Here is a 14,501-nt window from a genome sequence, read left to right on the forward strand (position 1 = left end):
GTCGATCTGAATCAATGGGTAGCTTTCAATTACTTAGTCATCTAGTTCAATGTTTATGATAAAATGCAACAATATAACATCACTTGATGGTTAAAAGCCTTCAGTGCTCTCTGGTTGTTGTTTTTGGAAAGAATATCAAATACAAAAAGCAATTTCGCTGGCAGAGCAACTGTATGTGTTGAACTACAATGAAAAAAACGTTGCCAGTGCCATTGACAGAAACCCTGGAGAATGCAGGTTCTCATTTTGCCTAAAAAAGAGAACTGCTTTGCTGGCATAGGCTGGATGAGGCCAGGTAAATATTAACACATACAAACACAATTTTATCACTCCAAAGCAAGTTTTCTCTGGGAATGAATCAAAAGCATCATAGTTTAAAACAAGGGTGAATTGGAAGGCCAATGGCTCAGTTGTTAATTGTTCTTCCCTTCAACTCAGTGATTTTCCAAGCCAGAAAATTACTACTTTGAAAAACCCTGAGCACTAACAACAATGTGCTTCTTTCTGGAAGTACTCTAAATAAGTGGGTTGATTGGACCTCCTTTTCAGATGTCAATTTAAATGTAAGTTCTAGAAAGGGAGGCTGCAAATTTGGGTTGGGAACAAATGACCCCTTTATTAAATCTTCCAAGTATTATTATAGTACTACTATAATATTGTTTTTCCTAATTATCAGATTGACTACTTGGAGATCAACCAGTACTCTGGTTGGGCAAATCTCATTACTTAATGGAAGAGTTTTGATAAGCCCATCATAACCCTATTTATATGATAAAAGAGCAAAGAAGCAGCTAAACTACTGTTAACCATGCATTGAGAGTATATGCTTTCTGTAAACCTAGTTTTCTCCTCAACTGTTTAGGAACATATCTAAATTAAATTACACTAATAATTTTAATGTCATCTCAAAGACAAAGGCAATCTCTTTCACATTATACTTGCTCTCCATCTACAATTTATTTAAAAACTTTTTCCTCCAACTTGATAATAATATTCGATAATAATATTTTATAGATGGTTATACATATCTAACTGCATGATTTGTAAGCACTTCCCAGTTGCCCTTTCTGATTTATGTAGTGTATTCTGTATAGAAATCTTAATATTAAACCAGACTAAACACAAGCCAAGCAATGCAGCTGCAGCAAATTATTTGATATTATCTCCCTGTGTTTAGAATTTGGGTGTGGGTGTGTATTTTTGTCATTCACCTTCTAATTCACAAGGATTGAAATGAAAACTTTCCTTTAGTTGTCCACATGGCTATGCCCTCCACCTCCTTCAAATCTTAGCTCAAATGTCACTTTCTTTAGATGGCCTAGCCTAACCACCTTAGTTACAAATTAACCCATACATCCTCTCTCCCAACACCAGCACTTTTCATGCCTTTACACTGCTCTCCTTTTTCTTTCTTTTACTTTTTTTTGTCTATAGAACTTCTCAACTTCTACCATTCCATGCACATAATTCATTTATTTGCAATGTGCCTTGTTTATTGTCTCATTCTCCTGCAGAATCTAAGCTCCACAAAGACGGCCATCTTTGACTGTTTTATTACCCAGTGGTTAGAATAGTGCCTGGGACAGAGCAGGTGCTCAATAAATATTTTTAAAGTGTATAATGAATTTAGATGATAGGACCAATACATATAACTAATGTACTGAGGTGACTCAATTTACCAAAGATAAAAAACTCACTAGAGAGCAGGCAGAAATTCTCATTTCTCTTCTAAAGTTTTTGATAGCATAATCGATGCTTATGTCACCCTTAAAATTTTTTCAAGTACTTAACCTCTTTTAGGATCTGCATTTGTAAAATGAGTAAATGGATATAATTGATCTCTTAAGATCTTCTTCTCTGATCTCTTAAAATCAAATGAGTGGTTTGATTTAATTGATCTCTTAAGACAGTCTATGAATTAATGACCACTAAGCAGGTCAATGAAATGAACAACATACTTTAGTCAGGAAAACTATGTGTTGGTTCTAATTCCATCACCAAGAAAAGCTATAAGGCCTTGCATTATTGTTAATGGCCTCAGTTTCTTTATCTATAACATGAAGAGTTGAACTGGATAATTGCTAAGGCAATTCGAGCTCAAATATTTCATTGATGCTCTACATAGAATTACCATTTCATCTTGTTTTCTCTTTTCCTTCTGAGCTATTTTTTAAAAACGATGCATGTATCATGACACGAGTGAAAGGATCCTAGTGCCCCTCCTCTACGTCCTTCCATTTTGGGGACTCTTCCTGCCCTTCTTACCATCAGGGAATCCATCCCAGATTTCTAGCCGGTCATAGCGACAGAACATGCCCCCTGGAGGATTTGAGTCAAGTTCCAGGTCAAAGCTTTCAAATTCCAGGATAATTTCGGACATCTTTGGTGCAAAGATAATATAAGTGCATTCAAGGCTGTTGGGATATTTTTCAGGGAATCCAGGAGACTTTATCACTCCACTAGGGCTTGTGTAGTTCTGGGAACACTCAGGACCTATGAGCAAAAGAGAAAAAAGAACAAAGTGAAAATCCCCAAAAATGACTTCACCAAGAAATAACTTGGGCAAAGATAGCATATCTTTCTAATAAAAGCTCATCATTGCAATCACTGTCCTAATCATTCAGCCTGCTCACAGTAATGCTAGGAATGAAAAGCCAAGTTCAGATTTATTGTGTTCACCCTAATTTTTCATTTGTGTAGAGCAATTTTAAAACTTCTGCTGTTGCAGAGAAAGAAATGACAAATATAAAACCGTGAGGGAACAATGAAATGAGTAAGCTACAGAAATCTCTCAACAGAGCCCTAGAGAAATAATTATAGCCCCTTCAAGTTTAAATCCTTAAATCTTGAGGCTGACAACCCTTTATTGGTGAAATGGAACATTTACAAAGGCAAGGCAAAGAATTCAACAGAGAGAGTTTGGGTTTCAGATTCCAACACCAGTGACTCAGTAACTTTGCCAGATGTGACCTCTGCCTCTATGACAAACTAAATGTGAAAAGTAATTTGTACATGTACCCAGGGTGAGTGACTCATTCCAAGTGGTGTTGACACAGGTGTGCCGGTAAAGTGTGGCTGCTAGTGAGGGCACGATAAACTGTGATTACAGGCCGCATTGGTAGAAGTCACCTGATATCAATGTCGACACCCTAACCTTCTCCAAAGTATCATATACAGTGCTGTATGCCATTCTAAAATTTACATATATATGTGTGTGTAATACACATAATTTTAATGGGTGATTTTAATGACTATTCAGTGTTATCAGATTTTAAAAATTACAGTGATTTGTAATTTAAATTGGTCAAGCATTCTGGAACATAATGGCAAGTTGGCCCTATAACTATACAAATGACCACAATTTCAGTTCATAGCACCAAGCACTGAGTAGGGTGGTACTTACCACAGAGTTGAAAAACTGGCCATCTGCATGGATGTGGGCACATGCATTCTGCCCCTTCTCACCACCACCACTGTCATGATCTTCAAAGAGCCCTTAAAGCTCTCTCTGAATCAAATATGACTTGATACATTTGACTCTCAGGATCCAATCTGGGGGTGTCCAATTCAACAATTCTTTCCCTGGGCCATTGTGCCACTGATGGCATGCAAGGATTCCACTCTAAATAAGGTGATTTATCAACTCAAGATAATTCTTAAGTACTAGAGGCACTATATTAGGCATCAACACAGATTAAATTTTACCAGCAGATCTCTAGTGTTAGTCGTGAGGGTTAGCAGGCTAAGTCTCCACCTCAGTGTGTCTGGCAGCCTATTGAGAAAACTGATCTCCTGCTTCCTCCCTGTGTGCATGTTAGATGTCCACCGCATAGGGGACATGGAAGAATGATACTGATTAGAAGGCCATGGAACCTGGTCTGCAGAGAGCTGACTTGTTTAAAATACTCCCCCAAAGCCTTGTCAGTGAAGCTTACACTTTACTGTGATGACCTCAAATACTTATCTATTTGATTCTAGTTGAAAAGTTATTAATATGTGGCATTTTGCCATAACAATTCCAAGTAAAGAGATTATGAGATATACCATATAGTTTGTAATCGTTTCTAATTGGTAGATTCTGAGATGACAGTGACTATGCCAATTTATGTCCTTAACTCACTATATAATAAATATTAGGGGCTCTTTAGAATTTTTTTCCCAAGATGTAGGAACAGTGACCCTGGAGACCTCTAAACCTCTTTGCTGGGGCAAAAAAGGCTTTCGCTAAGCCCTTGTAAGACAAAGCAAACAGCAGGGTTTAATGCAAGTACTACTATTTTCTTCTTCTTAGATAAAACTGTCCAGGTGAGATTAAGATTTAGTGTGCAGAGAAAAGAATGACAGGAATTAAGGGCATACTTTCCAAATTAAATATATTTCAATGCTTTCACTGTGTCCTTGTCTTGACAGACACCTTTGGAAGCTAAGCTGGGGAAATCCCGTGCAGTGATGGTAGAGAACTAGATTGAGCACCAGAAGGTCTAAGTTCCAGTCCTGCCTTTACCGCTAACCTGCTGTGTAGTGTCAGGTGGCTTCCTAACCTTTGTGGTCCTCAGAATCTCTGCATAGCAAATAAGAAGTGGACTTTGGGATTTGAAATAAAATCCCTTTAAACTAAAAGGATTCTACAACTCCCTACTTTCTCCCACATACATCAAACATGTTTCTTTTAATATTTTCTTCATTCACAGTTGCATAAATTTGCCACAGTTGAGTAACAATGTCCCCAGAAAAGATGTAGCAGGAGTGGGTTAAGGAATTCTGCAGTGAGTATACAAGGAAGAAACATGAAGGGAGGGCAGCAGCACCATGTTCCTAGGAACAAATGAGCTGCAGGTAGGAAACGTGCACACCCAGCACTGCAGCCAGCAAATACCATGCTTTTGATGTTATCTGTAGGACTGAGCGAACTTTGTGTAGCTATGAATGACCACATTTCTTTGTTAATGACAATAAGATTGGATAATAATAATAATTAAGATACTCTTTTTGGAAATATTATTAAATATATAGACTTTTAATCAAATAACATGCAAAAGTGACCCTTCCTGCTTTTGGTAAATGTCCTCCTCACCTGCACTGAGACCCACAGAAAAGGACCTACAGCTTTTTCCTGCAATTGGGCCTGTATGACCCACACCAATGGAAGGACAGGAAGAGTGATACATGGGAAGTGTTGGGTTTCCTAGAGAAATTTCTTTAGGTGAATGGGAATAATTTTAAGGCTGACGGCCCCAAGTTTTGGCATCTGTAAAGAGATGTAGAGGGAAAATGTGGGGTCCCTAGGGAAAGAAATTGGGTTCCAAGATGCTCTAGGAAGCATGGGAAGCAGTAGGGACTAGACTTGCTCTCCCTCAGGCAAAAGTATTCCTGTAGAACTTCAGCCGGGATTCAGATATGGAATATCTAAGTCTTCCTTAGATCTATAATCAATTTCCAGGAAGCCTCAAGGTCACAGGGGAAAGATTCATTTATTGGATCATCTATGACATGTGTTTTGAGGAAACTTGAAATTTCTGTACCTTGGAAGATGTGTTATGTTTTAAAAGGAAGAAAGATTCATAAATTCTATAATACCATGAAATGACTTTTGGGGGGAGAATGTCCATGAACCTGTATATGTATGCATAAATGTATTATGTTAGTTAATGACTTTTTATGGAGAACCTGTATGTGCAGTAAGGGAAAGAAAAGATATTTTATTTGCACTTTTCAGGTGGTACCAATCTAGTTGGGAAAGGAGAGGAGATTAAGATGGCGAAGGAGTGAATGGGAGTCACGCGGACCTCCTCCTTCCAAGACCAAACTGGAATTGCGACTAAATAGTGGAGTAATCCCCTGGAAAAAAAGTGCGGTGGAGGCTCGAGAGGGTGGGCTGGGTGCCCACGGGCACGAGCACCAGAGGGACATTGAAACAGCCAGTTAGCTTCCCCCGAGAAGAACGGGGTCTGAATCAAAAACAGGGACCCCTAAACTACAGCAGCTAAAACCAAGAAAATACAGACAAAACAGAACCCCGAAAAGCTTAGGGGCGCTCTCTGCCAGAGACAGGCAGCTGGGGATGCAAAGAGACATTTAAAAGCCCAACGCAAAAAATTGCAGTGGCAGCCACCCTCCTTGAGCTCTGGGTAGAGACGGCAGCAGGGTGGGCTGGTGCCTGGGAAAAGACTGGTGAGGAAAACTTTGTGAAGAGAACTGACAGGGCGGCCGGTGGAGCCCCAGTGATGACGCACCTCCCACCCTGCAGCTACCATCTCGCTCAGGCATAAGAGAATCAATTAACCTGCCTTTTGTGTGCTCCGCACACAGCTTGTGCATGTGAGCTAGGGTGCTGAGTGCAGACTGGTTGGGAGAGCCTTGAGGAGAGACTGGAGACGGAGGCGTTGGGGAAAGAACGGGAGGAGGAACCGGAGAGTCCCGACTCCCTCCCCATTCCATAGTCTCCATTGTGGGCTGGAAAGGCGCGACCCCAAAGAGGCAGAAGCGGGGCACGCATGAACCAGAATGCCTGCGATTGAAATGCCCTCCGCACAGGGAGTGCATCCTTGGCCGAAGGGGTCACAGAACTGCCCAGAGACCCTTGAGGAGAGACTGGAAACAGAGGCGTTGGGGAAAGAACGGGAGGAGGGACAGGGGAGTCCCGACTCCTTCTCCTTGCCGTAGTCTCCATTGTGCGGGAAGAGGCCACACCCCCAAAGAGCCAAAAGCTGAAAAGCACACATAGACACCCCAAAGACACCCAGTGAAGGTACGCACACTTGTGCCAAGTGACCCGCGAGGGTTGGCGAGCGTGTGTGTGACCCGCGCAGGCTGGTAAATGCTTGCACCGGCCGGCAAGGCCTCCCACAGATTGGCACCAATATGGCCAGCGAGCGTGTGCACAGAGCGGCAAGGACAGGTGTAAATTGACCCGCCCGGCCCGTGATTGCAGAGTGGCTGACAAAGTTAGTAGATCCTGGGCTGAAGGGGTCACGGAGCTGCCCAGAGTCCCTGGCGGAGAGACTGGAGACAGGATAACCGGAGAGTCCTGGAGCTGACTTCCTCCCATTTCCGTAGTCCCCATTTGGCGAGGGCAAGCAACGCACCCAAAGAGCCAAAAGCAGGGAAAACACACAATAGAAGACCCTAAACGGACCAGTGCCAGTGAGCTCACCGGCCAGGAGGGGCAGACGAGTACACGAGGTCGCGAATAAGTCCCCTGGTCTGCCGCAAGCACTCGCGAGGGGGATCCTGCCACGCCGGGGAGTGCGCTCAAGGATCCAGCGTGAGAGTGCAGAGCGATCCCAAAAAATAGTCCAGCCCTGAACAAAGGGGTCACAGAGCAACCCCAAGCAGGACTCAGACACAGACAGTAGACTACTGGAAGGCTCAAACAAACAACCCAAGGTCATATAAAGTCAACAACTGACATCATCAGAGGCAGGTCCAGAAAGAAAAGTAAAGGGAAAAATAAATAAATATATAAATAAAAAGACCCACCTACTACCATAGAAGTTTAATCCACAAAGTCAGGAAATCTAGACAGCCCAATTGAAGCAGAAGCAAAAATAAGTAAATTATTTAACAGACTCTCACAAAAATGGGAAGAAAAAGAAGTTCCCCGCAAATGAGTGGAAAAGGGGACTCCCCACAGAGAGCTAAATGAAATAGAGGCAAGGGAACTATCAGATACTGAATTCAAAACAATGGTTCTAAGGAAGCTCAATGAGCTCAGCCAGCTCAAAGAGAACTATGAGAAACTGCAGAGAAACTATCGGCATCTTACAACAAACTATAGCACCCTGAAAAGGACATAGAAACTATCAAGAAGACAGACGAGGATATGAAGAATACCATTTCTGAACTGAAAAACACAGTAGAAGGAATCCAAAGCAGGCTGGATGAAGCCGAGGATCGAATCCGTGACATGGAGGATAAGGTAGAAAAAAGCTCCCAGAAAGAACAAGAAATGGAAAAACGACTACAAAAGAATGAAGAGGCATTTAGGGAAATGCAGGACAACCTGAAACGCAGTATCTGTATAATAGGGATACCAGAAGGAGGAGAAGAGGAGCAAGGAATAGAGAACCTCCTCGAAAAGGTAATGATGGAATATTTCCCTAATTTGAGGAGAGATAGGCTCTCATGGATCCAGGAGGCACAGAAGACCCCACTCAAGAGGGACCCAAGGAGGTCCACTCCAAGACACATCATCGTTAAAATGGCAAATGTCAAAGACAAAGAGAGAATCCTCAAGGCAGCAAGGGAGAAGGAGAAAGTAACATACAAGGGGGTCCCGATACGCCTAGGAGCTGACTTCTCAACAGAAACACTACAAGCCAGAAGGGAATGGCAACAAATATTCCAAGCCATGAAAAGCAAGGGCCTACAGCCAAGGCTGCTCTCCCCAGCAAGGCTCTCCATTAAAATAGAAGGGGAAATACGGAGTTTCCCAGACAAGAGAAGGCTAAAAGAATACATCTCTACCAAACCAGCACTCCAAGATATGCTAAAGGGACTGGTTTAAGCAGATGAAGGAAAAGAATGAGACAGAGAGGAACACAGGTACAAAGAGAAAAGATGAGTAAGTTTCTATCAGTAATATCTCTCAATGTGAATGTACTAAATGCCCCAATCAAAAGACACAGGGTAGATGAATGGATAAGAAAACAAGACCCGCACATATGCTGCCTACAAGAGACCCACCTCAGAGCAAGAGGCCTACACAGATTGAAAGTAAATGGATGGAAAAAATATTCAAAGCAAATGGGCAAGAGAAAAAGGACGGGGTTGCCATACTTGTATCAGACAAAGTAGATTTCAAAACAAAGGCCATAAAAAGAGACCCAGAGGGACACTTTATAATACTTAAAGGAAGAATCTATCAAGAAGACATCAACATTGTAAATTTATATGCTCCCAGTATAGGAGCCCCCAAGTTTATAAGGAAATTGTTGGATGACTTCAAAAAAAATACACACAGCAACACACTGATAATAGGGGATTTCAACACCTCACTCTCAAAAATGGACAGATCTTCCAAACAAAACATTAATAAAGATATTGTGGTGGTAAATGACACACTGAATCAAAGAGACTTAACTGACATATATAGAACCTTACATCCCAAAGAATAAAAATACACATTCTTTTCAAATGCTCATGGCAGTTTTTCAAAGATAGACCACATGATAGGACACAATGCAAGCCTCAGCAAATTCAGGAAAACTGAAATAATACCAAATTTTTACTCGGACCACAAGGGCTTGAAACTGGAAATCAACCTCAAAGAGAAACTTCAAAAACTTGGAAACTCATGGAGGCTAAACAGTAGACTATTAAACAATGAATGGGTCAATAATGAGAAAAGAGAAGAAATCAAAAAATTTATGGAAACAAATGAAAATGAACAGACAACAGTCCAAAACCTATGGGACACAGCAAAGGCAGTCCTGAGAAGGAAGTTCATAGCAATACAGGCCTACCTAAAAATGACAGAAACATTTCAAATAAAAGACCTAACACTACAACTTCAAGAACTGGAGAAACAACAACAAATGAATCCCAGAGCAAGTAGAAGGAAGTAAATAGTCAATATTAGAACAGAACTGAATGACATAGAGACAAAAAGAACAGTTCAAAGGATCAACCAATCCAGGAGTTGGTTCTTTGAAAAGATACATAAAATTGACAAGCCTTTAAGCAGACTCATCAAGACAAAAAGGGAGAGGACCCAAATTAATAACATCAGAAACGAAAGAGGAGAAATAACAACTGATACCACAGAAATACAAAGGATTGTCAGAAACTAATATGAACAATTATATACCAAGAAATTTGAAAATCTTGATGAAATGGACAAATTTTTAGAAAGGTATAATCTTCCAACACTGAAGGAGGAAGAAACAGAAAGCTTGAACAGACCGGTAACAGCTGGGGAAATGGAAGCAGTAATCAAGAAACTCCTAGCACACAAAAGCCCAGTGCCAGACGGTTTCACAGGAGAATTTTACAAAACATTTAAGGAAGAGCTAACCCCTGTCCTTCTCAGACTATTCCAAAAAATCCAAGAGGAGGGAAGACTCCCAGACTCTTTCTATGAGGCCAGCATCACCCTGATCCCAAAACCAGATAAAGACCCTACAAAGAGAGAAAACTACAGGCCAATTTCGCTGAAGAACAGAGATGCTAAAATCCTCAACAAAATATTGGCAAACCGCATCCAGCAATACATTAAAAAGATTATCCACCACGATCAAGTGGGATTCATCCCAGGCATGCAGGGATGGTTCAATATATGCAAGTCAGTAAACGTGATACATCACATAAATAAAAGAAAATACAAAAACCACATGATCATCTCGATAGACGCAGAAAAAGCATTTGACAAGGTACAGCACCCATTTATGATCAAAACACTCAGCAAAATGGGAATAAATGGAGCATTCCTCAACCTATTAAAGGCCATATATGAAAAACCTACAACCAATATCATACTCAACGGGCAAAAACTAAAAGCTTTCCCACTAAGATTGGGAACACGACAAGGATGTCCGCTCTCACTGCTTCTTGTCAACATCATATTGGAAGTCCTAGCCACAGCGGTCAGACAAGAGAAAGAGATAAAAGGCATCCAAATAGGAAAGGAGGAAGTAAAGCTATCATTGTTTGCAGATGACATGATAGTGTACATAGAGAACCCTGTAGACTCTACCAAAAAACTCCTCAACCTAATAAGTGAATTTGGCAAAACAGCAGGATACAAAGTCAACATTCAGAAATCAAAGGCATTTTTGTACACCAGCAATGCAATAGAGGAAGAAAAAATCAGAAAAAAAATACCATTCTATATAGCAAGAAGAAAAATAAAGTACCTAGGAATAAATTTAACCAAGGAGGTAAAACACCTATACGCAGAAAACTATACAACATTGAAGAAAGAAATTAAGGAAGACACAAATAAATGGAAGCATATACCGTGCTCATGGATTGGAAGAATTAATATCATCAAAATGTCCATACTACCCAAAGCAATTTATAGATTCAACACAATCCCTATTAAGATACCAATGAAGTATTTCACAGAAATAGAACAGACATTTCAAAAATTTATATGGAACCATAAACGACCCTGAATAGCTGCATCAATTTTGAGAAAGAAACACAAAGTAGGAGGGATCACAATACCGGACATCAAACTCTACTACAAAGCCACTATACTCAAAACAATCTGGTACTGGCACAAGAACAGACCCATAGACCAGTAGAACAGAATAGAAAGCCCAGAGATAAGCCCAGGTCTATATGGGCATCTAATATTTGACAAAGGGGGCAGAAGCATAAAATGGAGCAATAATAGCCTCTTCAACAAATGGTGTTGGGAGAGCTGGATGGCCACATGCAAAAAATTGAAATGGGATCATCAGATGACACCATACACAAAAATAAACTCAAGATGGATACAAGACTTCAATATAAGTCGCAACACCAGAAAAGTCCTCGAGGAGAACATTGGCAGGAAACTCTCAGATATCCCATGCAGCATTTTTTTCACTGATATGTCTCCTAAAGCAAGGGACATAAAGGAAAGAATAAACAAGTGGGACGTCATCAAAATAAGAAGCTTCTGCACGGCTAAAGAAAACATCAGCAAAATGAAAAGGGAGCCAACCATATGGGAAAATATATTCTCTAATGATACATCAGATAGAGGTTTGATCTCTTAAATATATAAAGAACTCACTCAACTTCACTCCAAGAAGACAAACGATCCAATCAAAAAATGGGCAAAGGACCTGGGCAGACGCTTTTCCAAGGAGGAGATACAGAGGGCCCAGAGGCATTTGAAAGGATGCTCAGCATCACTAGCCATCAAAGAAATGCAGATCAAAACCACCACGAGGTACCACCTCACACCAGTCAGAATGGCCATCATAAACAGATCAACAAACAGCAGGTGCTGGCGAGGCTGTGGAGAAAAGGGAACCCTAGTCCACTGTTGGTGGGAATGCAGACTGGTGCAGCCATTGTGGAAAGCAGTGTGGAATTTCCTCAAAAAGCTGAATGCAACTGCCTTTTGATCCAGTGATTCCCCTGCTGGGACTATAGCCTAAGAATACCAAAATGCCAATACAAAAGAATCTATGCACCCCAATGTTCATAGCAGCACAATTTACAATAGCCAAGTGTTGGAAGCAACCTAAATGCCCATCAGTAGATGACTGGATCAAAAAATGATGGTACATATACACAATGGAATACTACGCAGCAGAAAGAAAAAAAGAACTACTAAACTTCACGACAGCATGGATGGAACTGGAGAGCATTATGCTAAGCGAAATAAACCAGGGGGCGAAAGACAAATACCATATGATCTCACCTAGAAGTGGAACCTAACCAACAATACAAAGCTGCAAGGAAAATAAGACCAGTAACACTGAAAGGAAAAGAAATCAGCAGAGACGAGAGGGAAGGAGGGAGGAGGGGGCGGGGAAAAGGAAGGGAAGGGGAAAGCCATGGAACATATAGCAAGGACTCATGGACAAAACCAAAGGGGAAGAGCTGAGGGAGGGAAGGAGGGAGGGGGTGAGGGAAAGTGGTGGGAGGTAGGCAGAGACAAATGTATTTGAAAAAAATAAATTAAAAAAAAAAAGGAAACATGGATGCATGAAGAAATTTGAAAATATTAAGAAGAAACATTGGTATGTGAAACATATTTGTGTATGTATGAATACTATATGTATGTGTGCATTCATAAATAGAGAACAATTGGGTACATGTGTAGGTAAAAAAGTAGATTAAGAAGAGTTTCCTTTAGAACAATTAATTTAGAGCCAGGTGTCTATAGAGGTTAAGGAACATAAACTGTAAAAGAGCAAGATCTGAGAAATCTGAAGGTACAAGTTTGATCCATAATCATTTTAATAGCAAGTACTCCTTAACACATCTTTAGTGACAGGCAGTGGCAACACGTTTTTCATGTTTTTATTTCCACTGATCTTTACAAGAAGCCTGCGCTAGATACTATTACCCACTTTTCAGATGAGGAATTCAAGCTCTGAACAGTCACAGATAGCAGCAGAATTAAAATACATATTCACGTCTGTTGAACTTTACCCAGTGTACTATCCTGAGGCAGGAAGCCAGCTTGTGGATCTATGAGAGTAGAAGCTGGCAAAGATCCAGAGCAGTTGATGCCAAGCCTTGAGCTTGATCCAACAGGACACTGAGGCTTGATCATGGACAATGGAGACGTGCCACAGGCATTTTGAGAACTGCAGCTTGAGGACTGTTTGAGAAACTGTGTGTGGAATAAGAGAGTGTGGGGAGATCGGGCCTGTTTGGTTAATGGCAGTGGACATGGAAAGAAAGTCTGACTCTTGATACCTTTGGATAAAAATTCAAAAAACTAGAAGCCATACAGGGTTTTGAGAGGCAAGAAGAGAGAACAAAATAAAACCTCAAGTCTTAAGGATGGTGTTGGAGAGCAGGACAGGGAAGTAATGGTACATCTATGACTAATGCAGTGGACGGAATGGGGTTCTTTTGGAAGATGAAGCATTCTTAATGACTAAGTGAAAGAGCTCCCTTTCTCTTTCATCCATCTTCAGATCTTTGAGAAACACTGAAATGAAAAGCTGTTCTTAGCCATCTTGTTGACACCATTTTTTCTTTGATAGAGCCATGTGCAGAGTAAATGTAGATGCATATGTATGTACATATACATATGTGTATAATATGATTATAGAACACATCAGATGGCTTTCAACATGAGAAAATATGTACATATATAATCATCTATAAATACTGATGTCATAGGTACACCATTATTTATAAGAACATAATGAGTTTCCAAGTATGTACTTAGATAAATTTCTGAAGTAAGTTTTCTCCATCCATCATTATTTATAAGGGGCAGTGCCATATTTCCTTGAAATTTTAAGTTTTACCAATGTTCCCAGAAACCCCTAATGATTCCTTTTCATTATTCTCAGTTGCTGCTGACCCAGAAGACCTTAGGCATTCGCCATTGTTGGGACTTGATTTTTTTCTACTACTACTACCACTACGACTACTACTAAAAAGCTTTTTCCTATTCTAGGACAATACATTTAAATCTTGGGCCTCTATCTCTAAATGTGTCCTCTATACATTAATGTCAAGAGAATAATGAAATATTAAATAAGTAAAAGCAAAGGCTGAATTTAACACATCTACAGGCTGTTGGAAAAAACAGTGTTGTGCAGATAAGGATACACTGTTTATCAGTTGACTGATATGTGTCTTTAATTCCTCAAGGCTGGGAGCCTCTATTTTATCAGATTCTATCTCATCTCAATATATATTATTGAAACAGAAGATTAGTAAAGTAATGGTATTGAAGGCATGACTGCTATTTAATTCTTAAGGGGAATGCCACTTAAAATATTACTGTTTTGTTTCCTCTAAAAGGTTCTTCCTCCAACATTCACCTCATTAATAGAAATCCTCCCACAGCTTTAGATACTCTAAGGCTATTGACC

At 40.4% G+C, this 14,501-nt stretch overlaps 1 protein-coding gene across 5 annotated transcripts in view; it reads right to left on the minus strand.

Moving 5' to 3' along the window:
* The window catches only part of NRP1 (neuropilin 1), a 153,718-nt gene that overhangs the window by 82,938 nt on the left and 56,279 nt on the right, over window positions 1-14,501 (minus strand). For all 5 annotated transcript variants that reach the window (XM_054582292.1, XM_054582291.1, XM_054582293.1 and 2 more), the window contains one exon: window positions 2,266-2,493. In XM_054582292.1, coding sequence (XP_054438267.1) covers window positions 2,266-2,493 — 228 coding nt within the window. The remainder of the gene's footprint in view (window positions 1-2,265; window positions 2,494-14,501) is intronic.

Source organism: Pteronotus mesoamericanus, unplaced genomic scaffold, assembly GCF_021234165.1.
Source record: "Pteronotus mesoamericanus isolate MK-2021 breed Mesoamerican mustached bat unplaced genomic scaffold, CSHL_Meso_final contig_69, whole genome shotgun sequence".
Lineage (NCBI taxonomy): Eukaryota > Metazoa > Chordata > Mammalia > Chiroptera > Mormoopidae > Pteronotus > Pteronotus mesoamericanus.